The sequence below is a fragment of the Tenrec ecaudatus genome, chromosome 9, assembly GCF_050624435.1.
Source record: "Tenrec ecaudatus isolate mTenEca1 chromosome 9, mTenEca1.hap1, whole genome shotgun sequence".
NCBI classification, from domain to species: Eukaryota; Metazoa; Chordata; class Mammalia; order Afrosoricida; family Tenrecidae; genus Tenrec; species Tenrec ecaudatus.
In genome coordinates this window covers 78,243,388-78,264,050 of record NC_134538.1, presented here as the reverse complement: position 1 = coordinate 78,264,050, position 20,663 = coordinate 78,243,388, and the positions used below count along the sequence as shown (strand labels likewise).

Genomic DNA, 20,663 nt, shown 5'->3' with positions numbered 1-20,663 from the left:
GATAACCCTCGCGGACTTGGAGGCTCCAAGATCTCAGCCTGCACGTTCCGGTGCCGGGCGGCGGGGCCAGCGAGAGAGCGCAATGGCGGGGCACCTGACTTCCACAAACCTGGTAACCAGTTTTGTTTTCTTCCCCAGCGCCTGGCGCTGCTGCCTCGGCACCCAGCCACCGCGGGAGTCGGAGCGCGGGGGCGGGGCGGAGTGAGCGCCCGGCGACCTTGGAGACAAGCGAGGCGGCTCCGCACCTGCGGGCGGCGGCCCTAGGCCAGCCGGCATGGCCTCGAGCGGCAGCACCGGCGGCAGCTCGGGCTCCTGGTGGAAATCTCTAACGAACAGCAGCAGGAAGAAGGGCAAGGAGACCATGGCGCCAACAGCTCCGCCTGCACCTGCGGAGCCCGCCGTGTCCGCGCCACCCAGCCCGGACTCTCGGGAGAACCAGCACCCCAATCTCCCCGGGGGCGCCGGCGAGTCCCACAAGCCAGACAAGCTATGCGGGGAGAAACTGGCCAACAGCCGCCGCAATCTGAAGATCTCACGCTCCGGCCGCTTCAAGGAGAAGAGGAAGGTGCGTGCCACGTTACTCCCAGAGGGTGCCCGGGCCTCCGAGGAGGGGGGCGACCCTGGAGACCCCCACGAAGAGAAACAATAGCCCGAATGCCTCAGGACCGTGTCCTCTGGCCATCGCCTATCCTCAGTCTGCCCTAGGACTGAAAAGTCCCAGTGTTCTGGGTACCTCATGCCACCAAATTCAGAATATTCTTCCAAGGCCGCCACCGTGATTTTTATGGGCATTGAAGTGTCCATTGAGTTTGCAGTATGTCATGAGTGAAGGAGGCGTGTGTGTGTGTGTGTGTGTGTGTGTGTGTGTGTGTGTGTGTGTTTTGCAGGGTGGGTAAGAGAAAATAACCCACCCAAGGGAAGTTGGTGTGCGTGTGTGCGCATGTGTGCGCTGGGGCTTGGGTTTTAACCTTTACAGTTATTCGATGGCTTCAGCAGTACTTGGTAAGAGAGGGCAGTTCAGCCCGAACTGCATGGCGCCTCCAATGAGGAATATTCAGGACTGACTCCTGAGAAACTGTTGTTTTCAAAGCCTGGGAAATGCACTTTAGACGCATGTCTGTAGACTTGAAGTGAAGGAATGGGGAGAGAAGGAAGCATTTTACGTAGAAATGTTTCGAGGCAGGAGAGCATTTGATGTTGAGTTGGACACTTCCCCGCCTTTTCCGTGTGGACTATTAAAAGTTATTGCACTGTAAGACTTCTGTATTTTTCCCCCCTACCACAAGACTGAACTCCCTCATCCTTAAAAGCAGGCAGGTAGAGGTTGAGGTGACAGAGTTAATCATTTGCTACACAGCACAGCAGCTTTCTAGAAACCAGCAACACCCGGACTGGAACCAGTCCCGGACTGGAGCCAGTCAGCGAGATTTCTCAGCTTCCTAACCGAATGCACAGAAGTGGGAGGAGAGGTAACAAGCCATTATTCCCAAATTCTCCTGTTACTCCAGCACATTTTCCTGAAGTCAGTCACTGGGCTAGAGCACATTCTTTCCAGTGTCTATTGTCAACCTCTTTGACAAACCATTGTTTGAAATACTTATGCAGACAAATGGGCTAAACTCTTGACCTTGAGTGTGGTCTACCCTTCTTTTTTTCAAACCTTTTGCTTCAACAACATTGTGTCTTTTGTCTGAAGTATACCTTTCTCTAGTTTCAATGCCCTTAGCCCTACAACCTGGAGACTCTTAAACAAAAATCTACCTGTTGGCTTTTACTGTGAACGTCAAGAAATAGCAGGTGACAGGAGAATCACTGTAGTCCGGAAGAGACACTGGGATCTTGTCCCACCACAATTCAGTTTATTTATAAATGTCTAGAAATGCACAGGATGGAGAAAGTATCTTGATCAAGGGGATACTGTAGTGTAGTCACGTAATTATGAGCAAGAACTTGACTGGAGCTGCTGAGCAAGTTAGAGGGAGAAAGGCAAGTTATGAAATTGCGACACATGAAGATTGTTTGCAGAAGCATACAGGGAGCTTCTGATGAAAACAGCCGAGCTGCATTTGAACGTGTGGATTTTAAGGTTGGGGTAATGTCAGAATGGCAAGGCTTACCATCTAATCCCTGGGTATGTCTGGTGGTGCAAACAATTAAGCACTCTGTTACGAACAGAAAGGTTAGCACTTCTAGCTCACCCAGAGTGGCCCCGAAGACAGGCCTGGCAATCAGCTTCCCAAAAGACCAGTTCTACTCTGCATGCATGGGGCCACCATAAGTCAGAATCTGCTCCATGGCATTTTTCATATGCTAAAGACGTTACTCTAAAGGAAAGTTCGTGGTGATCGGAAACATCTGGCAAATGGTTACTGCAAGGTCAGCAGTTCAAAACCACCTCCACTCAGAGGGTTTTCACTCACCAGACTTTATGTAATTCCCATAAAGAGTTACAGTACATATGTGCTTGACACAAAGGATGAACGGATGGATGGATTGTGATAAGGGCTGTAAAAGCCCCCAATGAAATGATTTTTAAAAATTACAGTCTCAGAAGCCCACAGGGCAGTTCTCCCTGTCTTATAAGGTCACCGTGAGTCAAAATCAACTCCATGGCAGTGAGTTTGGTTTTATTTTGAAAGAGAATGTGTGGTGTTTTTTTGTCTCATCTAGCGATGTCTTTTATGGATGTGTATTTGGAACTGGTTGGCGCATGACTAAAGTTTCCTCGGGTGGGCTTCTAGGATGAAGAAGAAGACTTTGCACTCATTTTAAATGGGTCCCATGTGGCATCTCGGGGAGTCAGGGCTGACTCACGGGCATCTGACAACAGCCATCTCTCGCCTCAGAGTAGGAAGAGGACCCCAAGAACCTGCAGATCTGTAGGGCTTATGCTGTGGGCAGGAATCATGGGAGGCAGAGCAGTGAGCTGAGCATTGATAGAGCAAACACGGGCAAGGAAAGAAAGAAGTAAGAACTGGGGAGAAGGGAAGGCAAGGAAGGATCCAGGCTTGATCAAGTTCATGCTAACTCAGGACCCCAAGTGTGCAGAGAAGAAACCCTTGACCTTCTGGGAGCAGATAGCCTTCCTCTCGTGGTGACTCTGAGCAGGCTTGAACTGTTTCCCTTCCTAGCTAAAGCAACGCCAAATCCACAAGTCCATCGTGACAGAAGCTGTCAAATCAGACGTTGGGTACCCTGCAGAACATGTGGAGAGTGGGCCGTTGCTCATCTTTCTGGAAGACTATAGATTAGGTCTGGGGCGATTTACAGAATGTTAAGCCTGCAGTAGCATTGATTACAAAGAGTTACTCTCTCATCAGAAGCTTTACTCTTTTAAATATATATATTTCTCTCTCCAAAACGCCTTCAAATTCCCCAAACACTGGCATTTCCCCACATTGTATGGCTGGTTTTAGATCGCCTGCAAGTCTAAAATTGCTACAGATAATCAACAGCAGTCGCATAGCAAGAGAACTTATTAAGATGACACCTTTACCCCACTGTTGTGCCCCAAGAATTTAAAACCCTGCTAATGGCAGTTGGGAGAGTGAAGGCAACGAACAACCTGCCACGGTGGTTTGTAATTACATAGTCTAAAGCACTCCTAAATTATGCAGTTGGAGAAACGCACTGATTTAATCCCAACTCAGTGAAATCGGAAACCCAGTAAGATGGGTGGGATAAAAAGATCATGAGTGAAAGGAGATCATTTGAGAAAGTATCTTGCTGGGGTTTATGTGCTTTGTAGCTGATTAATTACATTCCCATTACATGTACACAGCTACATATATATATTTAGCATTAAGCCTCAAGATAAATTGTGATATATAAAACGGGGAAATTGAGTTTGGAATTAATGACATAAGAAGTTTCTGCCTTCGTTGAAAACACCCCAAATCAAATCCAGTTGTTATCCAGTGGATGCCAACTCAGGGCAGCCCTGTGTGGTACAAGACAAGATTGAGCTCCGTGGGGTGTTCTTGGCTATGATTTAAAAAAAAAAAAACCCCACAGTTTTATTGGCACATCATTCACATATACAATTCAATAGCTCAATCAGAGCAAGAAAAGCTGCACAACCAAGTGTAGAACGTGTTCTTCTTTATAGCACGCACTGTTATGAGTGCCTCATTTCCCAGAAACCTCCCCCGCCACCGCACGGAGCAAGAAACCGTGAAGCTACTTATTGTCTACAGATTCACCCATTCTGGGTTTCCTCTACCCAAAGACCCATAAAACGACAAGGAAGCCAAAAAGCTAACAACCATAACAAAATAAAAAGCTCAGTTGAAAAGAAAGCAGAAAATATTGGTAACTAGAATGACTTTAAAGTGGGTCCCAGGGGAGATCAGATGGGAAAGCGTTCATTCAACTGTAGCCTTAACTACTTCTGCCACCATCACTCTTCATTGCCCTCTAGGGGATAGAGAGCAAGGGGATTCGCACCCCTGGGCCACGGCCCGCAGATTCACTGAAGCCTCAATCCAGGGGAATCTTTAAACCTGAAACTACCGGACTTCTAAATGGGACAAAAGGGAGACCAAATATGAGATGACATTTTAACCTAACTACTGTAAATAGTCTACAGTGCTCTCTGTCTGATAGTGATTGGCGGTGATCTTTCACCAGTTCTTTCTTCTGTGGCATTGCTGCCTGCGGTCAAACTCCCAACCTTCGGTAATTGTCCAGCACAAAGCATTTGCGTTGCCTATGGCAAGGTCAAGAGTTCAAAGCCACTAACTCCTCTGAGGGAGAAACTTGGGGCTTTCTGCTCCCGTAAAGATTTGCAGTTTCATAGACCCCAAAAGGCAGTCCGACTCTGTCCTATAGGATCGATCTGAGTCCAAATGAACTTCCTGGCGGTGGGTCCTTTATAAATGAAATTCCACTCACAAGGTTGGAAACCATTAAGGAAAAAATTAACGCTAGGCTTCCATATGATGTGAGAGAAGGAATGAAGAGCAAATGTGTGCTTGCTAACTACTTGCACAGCCAAGATAGTTCCATGCACAGTGTAATTTTTGCTGCTGATTCATTCTCCTTGCCCAGTCAGTGGCCCAGCAGTGACTCATATTACAACGCTACTGAACATCCCTGTGTGCTGGGCCTCTGATTGTTCCTCCCTTCTGACTTGCATTCAAGGGTAGAAACTCTTTTTGCACAGTTAGGCCACCTTGCTTTAGCATAACACCTGGAAATATTTTCTTCTGCTTTGAAATAGAATTGGAACTCGCCAGCCCTGCTCTTGTTGACTTCTTAGGAAGGAACGATAACGCTTTAGGAAGGCTAATGCTCTGACAGAAATAGTTCTCTAAAATGCACCAGAGAAAAATCAGAGGGCCTGGAAATAAATGATAAGAAGGAGGAGGAAAAAATAATCCAATAAACCATGAACTGGAAGGAATGCATAGGCATCGCCAGTGATCATGAGGGACCTTTGATGAAAGAAAGCAAATGCTTTGCGAATGATGATGGCAACAACTGTACAAATGTGTTCGACACAATGGATGGATGGATGGATGGATGGATGGATGGATGGATGGATGGATGGATGGATGGAGGGATTGTGATAAGAGTTGCATGAGCCCCTGATAAAATGATTAAAGAAAAAGGGAGAAAGAGGACATGGCTTTTCCCTCTCCTGAGAAATGCTGGTCAGATGAGGAACACACACACACGAAGCTAGTTGGATAGTTGTCGAGAGGCAAACTGATCTTTTCTCAGTCTTATTTTATTCTTGGAGGATTTCAACCAAGGCGATTCTTTATTGGGATTAGCTCGAGTTTATCTCCTTGGCAAGTAGAAGGTGTGACCAGAGATATGTTATAGCCGCGTGTCTTGACACAGAAGTACTTGAGAATAGAATCCATTGTGCCCAGAGCAAACACTGGCAAGCTCTGTCTCACTGGTGCCTTGTGCTCACCTCTTTCCCTCTGTACTCATCCTGCCTTCCTGCCACAGTGCCTTCATTCCCAGGAGGCCCGGAGGCCTTTCCTGTCCAGGGCAGACCGCCACATTGTCAGATTTGGCACATCCAATGGATGACTTTCATGGGGAGCAGTCAGTTCAAATGAGGGTATTAGAAAAGTCCCCCAGCAGAGAACAGTTGGTCCTATGTCTAGGGACCATGACTGCTACTTGTTGGTGTTAGCTGCTATGGGGTCATCCCCACCTCATGCACAAATGGAAGGAAATGCTGCCCGGCCCCAGGGTCCGTTGTGGATCGGACCACTCAGTTTCCATTGCCTGGTTTTCAGAAGTACATCACCAGGCCTGTCTTCCTAGTCCCTCTTAGTTTGGAAGCTCTGCCCAAACTGGTTTAGCATCATAGCAACACGCACACCTCCACTGACAGATGGGGTGTGGCTGGGCATTGGTTGGTGCATCGGGTGAGACTAGAAGCCACATGCCCTTTATTGCTGAAATGATTTCTTTGGGGGAAATTAATGCAAGACGTGACCCACTAAAGTGAAGGTTCAATATCTCTCACATGTCCCACTCCATCATCAATTCTGTCACCTTCCCCCCTTAGTATAGTCCTTTTATCCTGGAGTTCTGCCATTTGCTTCAATGCCCAGCCAGAATGCACAACGTGAAGGAAAATGGCACACATTGCCCACATTGCTGGGGGTACTAGGAAGTCCTGAACCTCAAATGATGACACCCACCTGGAGGAGCCTGCTCACTATCTAAGGCTGTGGAAGCTGGTAAAATTGGGCCACAGGGCCTGGCAGAGGCAGACAAGCCAGATGCAAGGTTGGAAGGATGCTCTCCACTTGTGGCTCACCTCTTTTACTGGTAGTGACCTTCCATCTCTTGCTTCTGAAATGGCTCACCTTCGACCCGGCAGGAGGGCAGTCACTCCCAGCTGAATCCTATAACACAGTCACTATCTCCCCCCACCGTCTTCCCCTGACCCATCAAAGAAAGATCACTTGGCAGGAATAACAAAAAAGAAGTCATGCACAATTCTTTGACTACATTCACAGAAAGAGAGAGTGCTTCCACTGGACCGGCACTGCTTTCCCTGATGGCTATTAACCCAAAGCAAACCACCTCCATCAAGTTGATTCCAATTCATGGCGACGCTATAATCATTTCTGTGACTGTAAGTCTTCGCACACACAGACAATCTCATCTTCCTCCCTCCCAGTGATAACCGTAGCGCATCGCTGGCCCCAGGCTAACCGTGGGCTTCTAGGTCTTCCCACCAGCACATTCTGTTCTGCTTCCCAACCAAATGGGGCTGTAGATGTGATGAAGGGATCAACTCAAAATCCTCATGTTAGAGTCATTGACAACTTCATGCAAAAGTAAGATCCATAAGTGCTGCGGCCTTATCCCCACGGTGTGGAACAAGACCTACGATAAAGCTGCCTGGCCCTAAAACGAGAAGGTTGAAGAAGGACAATCTCACTGAGAGGCTTCACCGGCCATTTCAGTGTTGGCCCTCCCTCAGCCCTTATGAGAGGGGTTTTGCTCCATCCACACGCACTGTGGATGGCTAACTTCTCTAAGAGCCATGCAGCAAGCACAGCTCTTGGTTGATATATCTTTCAAAGATAGCAACAGAAAGCGTCTGCACACTTGACCCAGACTTGCTCTTGGACAAGTCTTTGAAGATCTCCACGTCAGTCTGCTCTTTTGCAAAATGCAGGGGTGGGAATGGTGCCTGTATACCACTGTTAAAAGTTCTCGGTTCACATTCTGCTCTTTTGAGCAGTGGCTGTAATATTAACTCCTAGATAAAGCTCATTTTACTGTGGGCTTTAAAACACAATGGTAGCTGTCTGATGCTGAACTCGCCTCCAGTTGTAATGGTGAACCATTTAGGATCAAAAGCTCAGCGTTTGCCGAAGGATGAAGTTCAGAGGGTTAGGAAACAAGAGGAGGCGGGGAATGGAAAGAAGAAACCCAGGGAGGAAGCAGCTTAAGGGGCTTCCAGTAGATGAGTTGAATCAGAATGTGTATGGAGCAATCTATGCAAAGCCAGGGGTGTCAAACTCAGTTAAAATGCGGGTCATTGGTGCAACAGGCGAGATTCAGGGGCCACATCACATTGCCACATTTTGTTAATTTTATATTCTGAAGTGAGGATTCAGGAATATGGATAGGATAATTAAAACACCCTGTAATTGCTTTTGTTTAAACATTTATTTAATTGATTTATAAAACTAAAATTATTCTTTTTTACCTGAAACATGCCAGCACTTTCCTCCTACTAGTTTTCATTTACCTCTTACGTTGTGACCGGAAAATATAACAAAGTAACTAATAAAAAACACAAAATGTTGGACAGCTGACCAACGTCATGCACAATTGTAATGACTTTCCTCTAAAAAGTGTGAACTAGTGCTGCCGCTAGGTATGATTCATAACAGCACAACCCAGAGTGCTCTCTGTAACCTTTTCGTTATTGGGAAATGTTTCCATTACGTGACACTGAGAGTGGCAGACACATGGCTTCCAAACACCGCTGGAACTGGGTCAGCACGTTTATACCGATCCACAGGTCCCCAGGAAAGGCACTGGGCTACGTGTATACGCGTCTTCAGTAGTTAAAGGGTTCATGTGGGAATTGTGTGTACAGTATTGCTTCAATCTCCCCTAAGTGCTATTTTCTTCATAACAATTTTTCTATTTTCATTTTATTTCAGAGAATTGTGGGCCACAAAAAATTACCTTGGGGGCCACATGTGGCCCGCGGGCTGCCAGTTTGACACTCCTGCGCTATACTGTAGACCACCTCATTCACCATAAAACGTTTTCAAAAGCAAGACTGCCACAAAGGTGGCAGATGTCCGATATCAATTGTTAGCTGGTAGGGGAGAGAACCCAGGGAGGGGAGATTGTGAGGAGAAAATGCAGACCAGACAGCAATAGGGGTACAACCAGCACTGTATTCCCAGTCGGGCTCCCACGTGTGGACAGGGCTTCTACAGAGCAACCTCAAGCCGCAGTGTCCATGTTCCGGCGCTAATGACCATCAGGATGTAGAAGCATAGGACTAGCGTTCAAGAGGTGCGCTCTCACGTTGACCATTTCATGAGGTTCGCCATAACTGGCCCTTGAGGTTTCTAAAACCTGGCCATCCACTGAATTGTCCACTCTTGTTTAAAGCCCATTCTACCACATGTTGATCTTCTCTAGACAAAAAGCCCCGGAGACAGTCATTTCTTAATCTTCTCCACCCACGATGTGAACCCAGACTGCTAAGGATAAAGTCCAAACTCCTGCCAAGACCTATCACGCAACCTGCAGCCGTTCCTTACGACTCCAGTTCCCTCTGAGCGGCTGTGCTTTGTCCTGCCATCAGCTACCCGCCCAGCCTGTCGCTTCCACTTGCTGTATTCTTCCCCCACCACTGCCAGATAGCTCGCAATCAAGTTGTAAGACTCAAGAGACCAAGTGATTGCTACAGACCTTCCCCCAAGGAGAGCTGATCCCTCTATTGCAGTGGTTCTCAACCTGTGGGCCGCGACCCCTTTGGGGGTCGAATGACCCTTTCACAGGGGTCACCTAAGACCATTGGAAAACATATTTCTGATGGTTGTAGGAACCAAGGCACGACTCCTCTATCTGTCTCCAGGCGGGTCTGCCCATGTGCAGATACGCCCACAGAGGAGTACCCAGCGTGAAGACTGTTACCCATGCTACACCACGCTTCAAGACAAAATTTCACTTATTCATCATTAGAAATAAATATTTCACAATATATAATTACATATTGTTTTGTGATTAATCACTATACTTCAATTATGTTCAATGTGTAACAGTGAAAATACACCCCGCACATCAGACATTTACATGACGATTCAGAACCGTAGCAAAATGACAGTGATGAAGTAGCAATGAAGATAATGTTATAGCTGGGGGGGGGTCCACCACACAAGGAACTGTATGAAAGGGCGGCAGCATTAGGGAGGTTGAGAACCACTGCCCTATTGGAACACATCACATGTATGCTCAGGCCTGTTCTACTCCTCACCAGTGACAATAGGACATGCACGTCGCGTCTCTGTCCCTTTTGTTAGGGCCCAGGGACCTCCAGGAGGCTTCTCTCATGCTTTCTGCACTCTCCCAGCTGAGCTTTCCTCTAAGAACATTAGGCGTGTGAGCCCTCTCAGAGAAGGTGAAGCTGGAGGGGCAGCTGCTCCCCTGTGATTAAGCTCTCTCTGGCTAATAGAGAACTTTCTGGGGTGTGTGTATCAATCAGCGTCCACTTGCAGGAGCAGTGCATTATGAAGTGCTAATAAAACTGTTTTGTAAAAAAAAATTGTTTCCGTTTTTAATATTTTCTACTTTCTTTTCTATTGAGGTTTCTCAATTTTACTTTGTCATTCCTTGTTTGTTTGCTTCCTCTGTGTTTTGTATGATTTTCTGTAGATGGAATCTAGGATAAGTCAATCTATAGAGACAGTCACTCGATTAATGTTACTTCAGGGTATAACTAGTGGTGTAGTGGTTGTGAGCTGGGCTGTGCGCACCATGGTTGGCAGTTCTAAAGCACCAGCAGCTCCCTGTAATAAAAGCTCCTTTAGAGGAGCTTTCTACTCCTGCAAAGTGACAGTCTCAGAAACCCACAGGGGGTTGCCATGAGTCAGCACTGACTCAATGACAGTGAGTTTAGAGTATTTTGGGTTTAGGGACAGAGGAGGGGAAGTTGGGGGAAATGGGGAGCTAACAAGAAAAAAAGAAAATGTTTGGAAATTAGCTGTGGTATTAAGGCCAGGACAGGTAAATCCATAGAGACAGTAGTTGGATTCGTATTTTCTTGGGGGAATTGTAGGGGAGGCTGGAGGGAAATGGGGAGCTAACAATGAGTACAAGAAAGATAATGGTTGTACAACAATTCTTGATATGATTCAACTGTTGAATTGTATGATATGTGAATTATGGGCCAATGAAATATTTCGTTTTTAAAAAAATACTTGTGACAATTACACAACTCTCCTTAATATGACAACCATTAAATTGTACAATATATGAACGATATATGAACTATATCCCAACAACATTTTTTAACTTATGAGATAAAGGCTTTATTCCTTAGATTAGTAGAATACAGCTGGGTTACAAGTGGAAAGAGAAAGCAGGCAAGCATCAGCCTAAAATCATTGAGGCATGACACTCTTTTGAGGCCAAACCATAAGAAACCACTCTGTAGCACGTACCACAGTTGACAAATCTCTTCTGCCTGCAGCTGATCCATTAGTTGCTGTGACTCAGTGTTCTCTTCTCTTGTTCTTTCTGGCATTGGGTTCCTCTCCCACAGTCCTTTTGTCAGGAGCAGCACCCAACTGTTCAGGCCAGAAAACTGGAAGTCTCTTCTGACTCCTTCTCCTTCCCCATTCCATTCAGATGAAACCACTCTTTCTGGATGTTAAAGAAATACTTTCACATCCAATTGCTTCCTTCCAGCTCCCCTCTTGGCTCTGTCAGGTAGGTGTTAGACTGCTAACCTTGAGGTCAGAGGTTCAAGTCCACCGACTGCTCCTTATCAGAAAGTTGAGGTGATCTGTTCCTATAAAGATTTACAAACTCAGAAATCCTTTATTGGGCTACTATGAGTCCGAATCAACTTGATGGGAATTGCTTTGTTTACTCCTGACACAAACATGATCCAAACACGCACTTTCTCTTGACTGGACTAGCACAGAGACATGCTAACTGGCCACTCTCTTCATTCTTACCCTCACGACAATATGCTCCCCACTCCCTGAACTGAACTTTAAAGAAAGTTACATTTTTAGCCTTTCCAACTGGAAAACTACGCTGACCAGTGCCCTCCCTTCTAAAGCTTTATGGCTAAATAATACCATTAAGATAAAGTCTACATGCACAGAGAGCCAGCCCCATCATGAGAGATGACGGTCCGTCCTACCCATAGCGCTGTGGCAGGTGGGGGTGGGGAGTGGGCAGGCAGCAGTGGAGACACTGTGCAGAAAGTGTGCCCCATCTGCCCCCCACACAGTGGGTGGAAACGTGAAGGGAGTGCAACAGAGCAGCAAGGGAACAAAGTAACAAAGTCCCCAAGGAATCCTGAAAATAGACTTCTGGCTCAGGGACAGGCTTGGCACCTCATCAGACCAGATGGGAAAACACTCATAATGGTCAGCAGACAGACCTCAACTACCATATCGTATGTGGTTTTTTGTTTGTTTGTGTGTTTTCTTTCACTCTATGTCCATCCATATAAGATAAGAGAGACAGGACAAGAAAACAATGGGACATGGGAGAGTAAAAGGTGGGGAGAGGGAGCAGGGAGCCAACAAACTCAGGGACACGTGAACAAGAAGAAATCTAAAATGGATGGTGAGGAAGGGGTATAATTTGAAGAAGTGCAATGTATCTGAGAGGCAATACTGAGAGCCAAATGGAGGGTGAGCATGATCGTGGGGCAGGAGGAAGACGAAAGGAAATAGAGGAAAGAACTGGGAGTCAGAAGCTATTTATAGAGGCATAGCTATAGACATTTATATGTGTAAATATATTCATTTTTAGTGAAAAGTATAGAAGCCGATGTACATATATTTATATGTTAAGTATTAAGATAGCAGATGGACTCTGGGTCTCTACTCAAAGCCTCCTTAAACCCAAGAACACTTTGTTCAAATAAACTGGCACTCTTTGATACTCATCTTCCCAACACGATCACTGAAAACAAAATGGGTGCATAAGCAAATGTGGTGAAGAAAGCTGATGGTGCCCTGCTATAAAAAGATATAGCATCTGGAGTCTTAAAGGCTTGAAGATAAACAAGCAACCAATCTAACAGGGAAGCAAATAAGCCTCCATGGAAGAAGCACATCAACCTGTGTGATCTGAGGTGTCAACGGAAAAAGGTATCAAAAGATATCTATATAAAAGAGGGGGGGTGCAAAGTGGAGACCCAAAGCCTATCTGTAGATAATTGAGCATCCCCCACAGAAGGGTTACACAGAAGGGACAATTCGACCAGGGTACAGTATAGTACCGACAAAACACACATCATTTCTCTAGCTCCTGAATGCTTCCTCCCTCCCCACTACCATGACCCAGTTCTACCTTACAAATGTGGCTAGACTAGAGAACATACATTGGTATAGATAAGAACTCTCAACACATGGAATTTAGGACAGATAAACCCCTTAGAAACAGTAGTGGGAGTAGAGATATCATGAAGGCTGGAGGATGGGGAGGTGGATGAAAGGGGGACCCCATCATGAGGTTAGATATATAGCCCTCCCCGAGGGGGACAAATAACAGAAATGTGGGTGAAGGGAGACAACAGACAGTGTAAAACAAGAAATAACACAATCATATACAATTGATCAAGGATTCACGAGGGTGCAAGGGTGGAAGAGGTAGGGGGAAAAAAGAGGAGCTGATACCACGGGCTCAAGTAGAAAGAAAATGTTTTGGAAATGATGACAATATGTACAAATATGTTTGATACAATTGCATGATGGATTTTTATAAGATTTGTAACAGCCCCCAGTAAAATCATAAATTTTTTTAAGATAAAATGTGTGTTAATTTCCTGACTTGATCTAGCCTCTTCCGCTTTTCTGATGTTTTCTCTTCCCGCTGTTCCTTCAAGCACTATCCCAGACAAACCAGATTTGTGTCTGTCTAATGGACTACCGCTCCTTCTCGCTTCTACCCCGAGGCTTCGGAGTTTTCTGGAAGCCGTTTTGAGGATCCGGACTTCCTTGTCAGTAATGGAGGTGATAATATGAGTTCATGGCATTGTCCCATACCCAAAGTTTGAGAGCATACTTCTCAGAGAGATAAACTGCGTTGTCCCTAAGACGCCTTCAGCCATGCCAGCTGGTTTCATTCTTACTCCTAAGGAATGAGTAGAGGTCTACTTGAAGGAATTAGTACACGGTCTGAAATGTGAAGGTTTCCATTTACTCTGGATCCTGAGAAGTCTGCTGTTTGTTTGCTTGTTCTGTCTTTATTTTGTTCTGTTTTAGCAAACTGTCCATATGTTCTTGTTTCCAAAACCAAGGAGCAGGGATACACGGAGGAGGGTCTTGGAGAAGAAGAAAACATGCGGCTGGCGGAGAAGAAGCATCCATGCTGTCATCTGTATGGTCAAGGATCCACCCTCATCATCTAGCAGTTCTACTCTTAGAGATCTCCCCAAAAGTCTTGAAAGAAGAGACTCCAGCAGGTACGTGCACACCAACACTCACTGCAGCATTATGTACAATGGTCAAAAGCGGAAACAACTCAAGTGTCCACCACAGAGGAATGGTTAAAACAAATGTGGTACTCACATGCAATGGACTATCGATCCACGCTACAACATCGATAGTTCTTGAGAACTTTATGCTCAGTGAGAAAAATCAGACACAGAATGACAACTATTGTGTGGTTCCACCTTTAGGAACTATCTTGAAGAGGCAGAAGCATAGAGACAAAAATTACTAGTGGTGACCAGGGGCCAGTGGGAGACAAGAATGGGATTTTATTGCTTAAGGGTACCAAGTTTCTTTGGGGGTGATGAAAAACTTTTGGGGAATGGACAAGATGCTGACCCTAATTGATGTCACCAAATTTTACACTTCAAAGCGTGTAAAATGGTCTGTTATACAAAAGGGCTTCAAAAAGTCCATGAGGAAGAACTGCCTTCTCTTTCAATTCCATTATCCACAAGTGTTTGAAGGCCCATCATATACAAGGGTAACTACAAACTTGTTGCTGCTTGGGGTCCCGTTCATATGCATAGGTTTATTCCAAACAAAATGTGTGTTAACATATCTCCACAGACAATTTCTCTCTCGGCAATACACTTCTTCCTCTTGATAGCATACCTTTTTTTAAAAGGTGGGGCTCCCCATCAAAGCAGTGGCTTCCAGGGGATCTTTTGACCCAGTAAAATTCAAGACAGAGAGAGAGAGAGAGAGAGAGAGAGAGAGAGAGAGAGAGAGAGAGAGAGAGAGAGAGAGAGAGAGAGAGAGAGAGATCTGCTGAAAAGGTTCTGGGGCTGTTCTGAGGACTATTCTCTCACAGGACACAGGAAGGTCACAGTGGCTCATTCTGAAGAACGTCTAAGAAAATCAGAAACTGCTAAGAACAGGCCAGGAAAGTTACCCTGAAAAATGACTTTCCATCCTGACCAGGCACCTGCTCAAAAGTAGCTAGAGATGGCCTACTAGAATGTCATTGGGAAACCTTATCCCATTCAGCCTCCAATCCTGATCTTCCTCTCCAGACTTTTCATTTTGTTCCCCAGAATCTAAGAACATTTAAAAAAAACATGGTTGAGTCCCCTCCAAATTCCAAAGTCTCCATTTTAACACAGTGTAAAATCAAAGAGTGCAGAATTCTCCAGGGACGGGTTAGAGAGATGGAAGCAGAACCATCCCATGTGTACAGACCTAAGTGAAGGGTATTGTCGAGAAACATTGACCTCACACTTTTACATCCTTGTTTAATAAGTCTCTATGATCTGATATACTTTGATATATTGTACAACCATCGTTTTATTTTCAAGAACCAAATGAGGAAGAATATATCCTGAGACCAGAATTGTTGAGACAGGGCAATGGAGAGGCGATTAGCGTGGTGGGGAAATGCCATGTAAGTTTCAAGACTGAGGGATGATTTAGGCTTCTTGTAGAGACACATTTGTCAACAGTTAGATCACTAAGGCCCTGGAATGACCTTTCTCCCCGTGTTTCTGGATTTAGACACAGAAAGGGGGCCACTTCATCCCCAGCCACATACCTTAGTCAAGCCATCCTCTTCTGTAGGGATGTGGGCAGGGTCTGTAAGCTGGCACGACTTTTGCACAAACCCTGACAGAGAGAATTCAAAGCAGGCCTCAGGTAGCTAGCTCATTGGCAGTTCACTGGATGGTTTCAAAGCCTTGGTCAACCAACTGTTGTAAGAAGCCCACTTGGGCTGTTTGCAGAAGGGTGGGATTTGATGGCAGGCAGCTAGCTGCTCACGTGTTCAATCTCAGATTCTGAGTTTCTTTACACAGACACCGCTTCTCCTGCAACTGGTTGGGAATTACCTGCAGAGGTCCAGGCAGAGGCCACACAGACAGTTATGGCATCAGAAGAGGGCCCCTAGAGGTACACCCATTCTGGCAGGCAGTTTCCTGGAAGCCCACACCTCCCCTGATGGAGAGCAGCAGAGCCAGCACTGACCCAGGCACAGCCAAGACCAGAGTGTTTGGAAGAGCAAAGTCCACAGGGGCACAGGACGAGGGCTTTCCCAAGAGAACCGGGAGAATGAGATCCATTGTACCCTTTCCTGGTGAGAATGCTTAGTGGTCTCGTTTTTGTTTGCAATTCTGTATGTAATCCCTGGGCACTAGAACGTCAGTGCAATTGGCCAACAATGCATTGAGTGCCTAGGCCTACACACAGGGCCGGTTCATTCTTCTAGTTATTCAACGGGTCAGATTGGTACTAAGCAACGAAAAACAAACATAAGGTCTTAATTTGTCCTGCCATCTGGAATAATCAGAATGACAATGATTCAGAGACTGGGGTCGGGCCTCTCGGGTACCATAGAAGGGGAGCACTGGGGACATTCTGGTTAATGACCATGAGCATAATTATATCTCGGGCATTCTGAAGTCATCAGGAGGGTTTAGACATGCTCTGGATCCTGAGTAACTCATTCACCCCCTTTGCTTCTGGACAGACATAAGCACATACTGGGGCTGGTCCTTGGGAGATGACAGCAGCAGCAGAGTGGGATATTGTGCCTGTTGCCTGTTTAAGTCTGTCTGAGGTTCAGGGTGGTCACAGAGTCTGAAGCCATCCTAAATGGAAGAAGGCATCTCCCCAGAGATCCTAGAGTCAGGCGAGCCCACCTCATTTCCTCTCAAAGCCCTCCCCCATCCCCCCTTGGTTCCTAAGGCACAACACCTAATGCTTTTCACCTGCTGGGGGCCAGCATGTCTCTTCACCAGAGCAGAGGGCCAGAACTCGCTTCACCCACCGGAGGACGGTGAACGATCCGTGCTGGAGCATTCATTCAATCCCAAGTGGAGAGGAAACACCAACTGCCCAGTGCACCCACTGGCACAGAATGACCTCTGTTATCTCCACTGTCAGGAGCCCCGGCCCGGGGGTAGGGGACGGTGGGTACACAAAAGGTTATGATCAGCTGCTAACGAAAAGGCTGGTGGTTTGAGTCCACCCACAGGTCCTGAGGAAGAAAGGCTGACAACGTGCTTTTGGAAAATGAGCCTCTGAAAATGCACAGAGCTGAACATGCCCACTGTGCGAGGAGATCAGAAGAGCTGGATGGTGGCTAGCTAAGAGGCCTAAACATTCCCATCAGAGATTCCGTAGGAGACTTGTGCTCAAAACGGAGAAGTGCAGAATAGCATTTCAGGTTCGCGAGGACTCCAGAGTTCCTGGAATCGTGGGGGCAGGATAAGTACTTGAAGCCATTGCCCTGAGAGCATCTTTAAAATCGAAATCACAAATATCCCAATATGCTCCTCTAAACTTTTTTAGTTTTATTTATTTTATTTGGGACTCTTACAGATCTTATCACAATCCAGACATATATCCACTTTGTCAAGCACGTCTACATAAGTTGTCATCATCTTTTCAAACGCATTTTCTTTCTACTTGAGCCCCTGGCATCAGCTCCTTAGTTTTCCCCCTCCCACCTCCCCCATGCCCCCTTGATAATTTATAAATTATTTTTCCATGTCTTACACTGACGGCTGTCTCATTTCACCCACTTTTCTGCTGTCCGTGCCCCTGGGATGGGGGCCATACGTCAATCATTTTGAATTCTTTCAACCAGTAGAGAATTGTCTGCCTTGAGCATCATTGGCATTTAAGAACGATCTGTACGTGGGATCCAACTGACCACTCCAAAGATCGGACAGGAGCCAAAGCAGCAACACAGACAAACTTGCTGGCAGCAAGCCCATGCCGACTCATAGCGACCCCTGTGGGTTTCCAAGCCTGTAACTGTTTAAAAGAATAGGAAGCCCAGTCTTGGTTTTGAACTGCCAACCATGCGATCACAGCCCAACAAGTAACCACTCCACCACCAGGGCTCCTTTAGGTAGGAGCCTAAGGGGACATGAAGAGGGAGAGCGAGCATGGTTGCAGAGCTGAAGAAGGCGATCGAGGCTGATGAACCATGCAGGTAGCAATGGCTTCGTGGATGGATGCCTGGCTGGGTAGACTCTCAAATTCACCACGAATTCCAAATCAAAAGAAAGAGGAAGTCTCTGGAAGAAGTCTATGGAGTACAGATCTCGTCTGACCCCATGGGATCGCCATAAAAGCTGGGACTGACTTGAGCATATCGGGACTGACACAATAAATGGGCTTGTGGTTCTAGTGCCGTGCCAGGGCAGAAGGCGGTCAGGGCCAGGATGATACGACCTCCTCCTTCGGCAGCCAGTCTCCAAGGGGGGAAGACTCTGGACCCCCAGCACAGTCTCTAGGACCCATGCTTTGCTCTCAATGAGCACATAGTCACAAGCTGTCGCCACAGACCCTGGCGGCTGCTTCCTTTGACCCAGTAGTGGACACTTTCCCTTCATCCCTTAGGGAAGTGGTGAGCTGGGTGCGTAAGTATATCCACTAACTCCAGCCTGATGCACATCCTTTCTTTCTACTCTTCCCCTGGCTCTCAGGCATCCTGCTCCTAGATCCATTGAGTGAGATGCTCATTCAAATATATAAGTGGGATGTGCCACTTAATGTGCATTCACATGTAGACTCATTTCCCCATAAGGTTGTTAGAGAGCTTAGACATCCTGATCAGAGAAGGGGACATCGCAATGACAGTGTGCTCAGAACAGAGATCAGCTCTGTCCCGCTACTGCTGCAGGCCCCACCCCCGCCTGACCCTGGGGCTCATCCGAAGTAGCCTTATCTCACTGATCTTGTCTCAGGCTGGGACCACGCAGACACACCTAGAGTCAGGCACCTAGAACATGACGCTCTAGCCTGAAGTTGAGGCTCTCGCCTGAAGTGAGGTCTGTTGACATGCAGACAGTGGCAATGGCGAGAATGGGACCAGAAAAGGCAGCCTGGGGAAGAACTAGAGGTGAGCAGGTGCAGGTGGTGCTGGAAGAGCTTTAAGCCCATTTCAGAGATAGGCGACGGCAGGCAGGGCGGAAGAAGGAAGGAAGCAGGGGGAGGAGTCAGAGATGACCAAGTAGGGCCCATGGTGGTGCAGCCAAGCTTTCAAGCAGTCCCTTGGTGTGGCAGTGATGACATGGGCCCGGGGCCAACCAGCGGCTAACCTGTGTACCTCTCTCCTGTGTGCACCATGGCGTTCGCACAATATCCAAATCATATAACATCCTACCTCACAGAAATAGAACTGTGGACACTAAACATGCATGCCTATATTTATTTTCAGGCTTTGAGCACTGTGAAAATTCAGGGACATAAACAATGACTACCCCTCCCACATAGTCTTACTAAAGTCGGGCCTACAGCCAATAATTGTGACCTTGTAAGAGAGCCGTAGAGGAGAGTCGCAGAGAGAAGGGAGGTTCACCTAAAGAGATTGGGGTTACACAGCTGCAAACTCATGGCCACCAGAGGTGGAAGAGTCAAGGGAGGATTCTTCTTGAAAATCTCTGAAGAGAGCATAGCTCTGCCGATCCCTGGATTCCAGACTTCTCGACTGCAGGATGATGAAAGCAAATATGTCAGATATGCTAAGGGCGGCACAGGTCCGGGCAGTGTTTCCTTCTGTTGGGCACTAGTCACTGCGGGCCTGAACTGAGTCCATGGCACCTAGCAACAACATCATGCCGCCAAGTCTGTGGCGGCTTGCTCTCACTGTCCTAGGGCTCACACACACACTGTCCTTCACTCCCTTGGTTGCTTCTTTGCCACATTCAGTAAGTGTGGATTAACCAGTGAGCTGGTGGTGAGGCAGCGGAGGAGGAAGCATCAGAAATACAGAACCTCTCACTCAAGTACTCCCTCTACACAAGAACATTTTGTTCTAACAACCTGGCATCCTGTGACGCTCATCTTCCCTGCATGATCACTGATGACAAATATGTGCATAAGCAAAAGGTGAAGAAAGCTGATGGTGCCTGGCTATCAAAAGATATAGCATCTGGGGTCTTAAAGGCTTGAAGTTAAACAAGCGGCGGTCTAGATGGGAAGCAACAAGCCCACATGGAAGAAGCACATCAGCCTGTGTGATCATGAGGTGTCGACAGGATCAGGTATCAGGCGTCTAAGATACAAAACAAAAATCATACTAAGATGAATGGAGTTGGGGGGAGGGGTGCAGAGTGGAGACCCAAAGCCCATGTGTAGACAATTGAACATCCCCTTACAGAAGGGTCACAAGGAAGAGACGAGCCAGTCAGGGTGCAGTATAGCACCAACGAAACATACAACTTTCCTCTAGTTCTTTAATGCTTCCTCCCCCCACTATCATGATCCCAATTCTACCTTACAAATCCAGCTAGACCACAGCATGCACATGGTTACAGATCAGAGCTCAAAACACAGAAAATCCAGGCCAGATAAACCCCTCAGGACTAACAATAAGAGTATCAAGACCAGGAGGGTAGGGGGAAGGTGGGGGAGATAGGGGGAACCGATCACAATGATCAATGTATCCCCCCACCTTCCAGGAGGACAAACAACAGAAAAGTAGCTGAAGGGAGATAACGGTCAGTGTAAGACATTAAAAAAATTATA

The 20,663-nt window shown here is 46.7% G+C and overlaps 1 protein-coding gene across 1 annotated transcript; it reads left to right on the top strand.

Moving 5' to 3' along the window:
- Positions 1-274: 274 nt before the first annotated feature.
- PRR15 (proline rich 15) lies at positions 275-649 on the top strand. Its single transcript, XM_075557565.1, has one exon. The coding sequence runs from the start codon at positions 275-277 to the stop codon at positions 647-649; it is 375 nt and encodes a 124-aa protein (XP_075413680.1).
- The last annotated feature ends 20,014 nt before the right edge of the window (positions 650-20,663 follow it).

What these genes read in the sequence shown, in the direction of transcription:
- PRR15 (XM_075557565.1), top strand. Translation starts at nt 275, where the DNA reads ATGGCCTCGAGCGGCAGCACCGGCGGCAGCTCGGGCTCCTGGTGGAAA.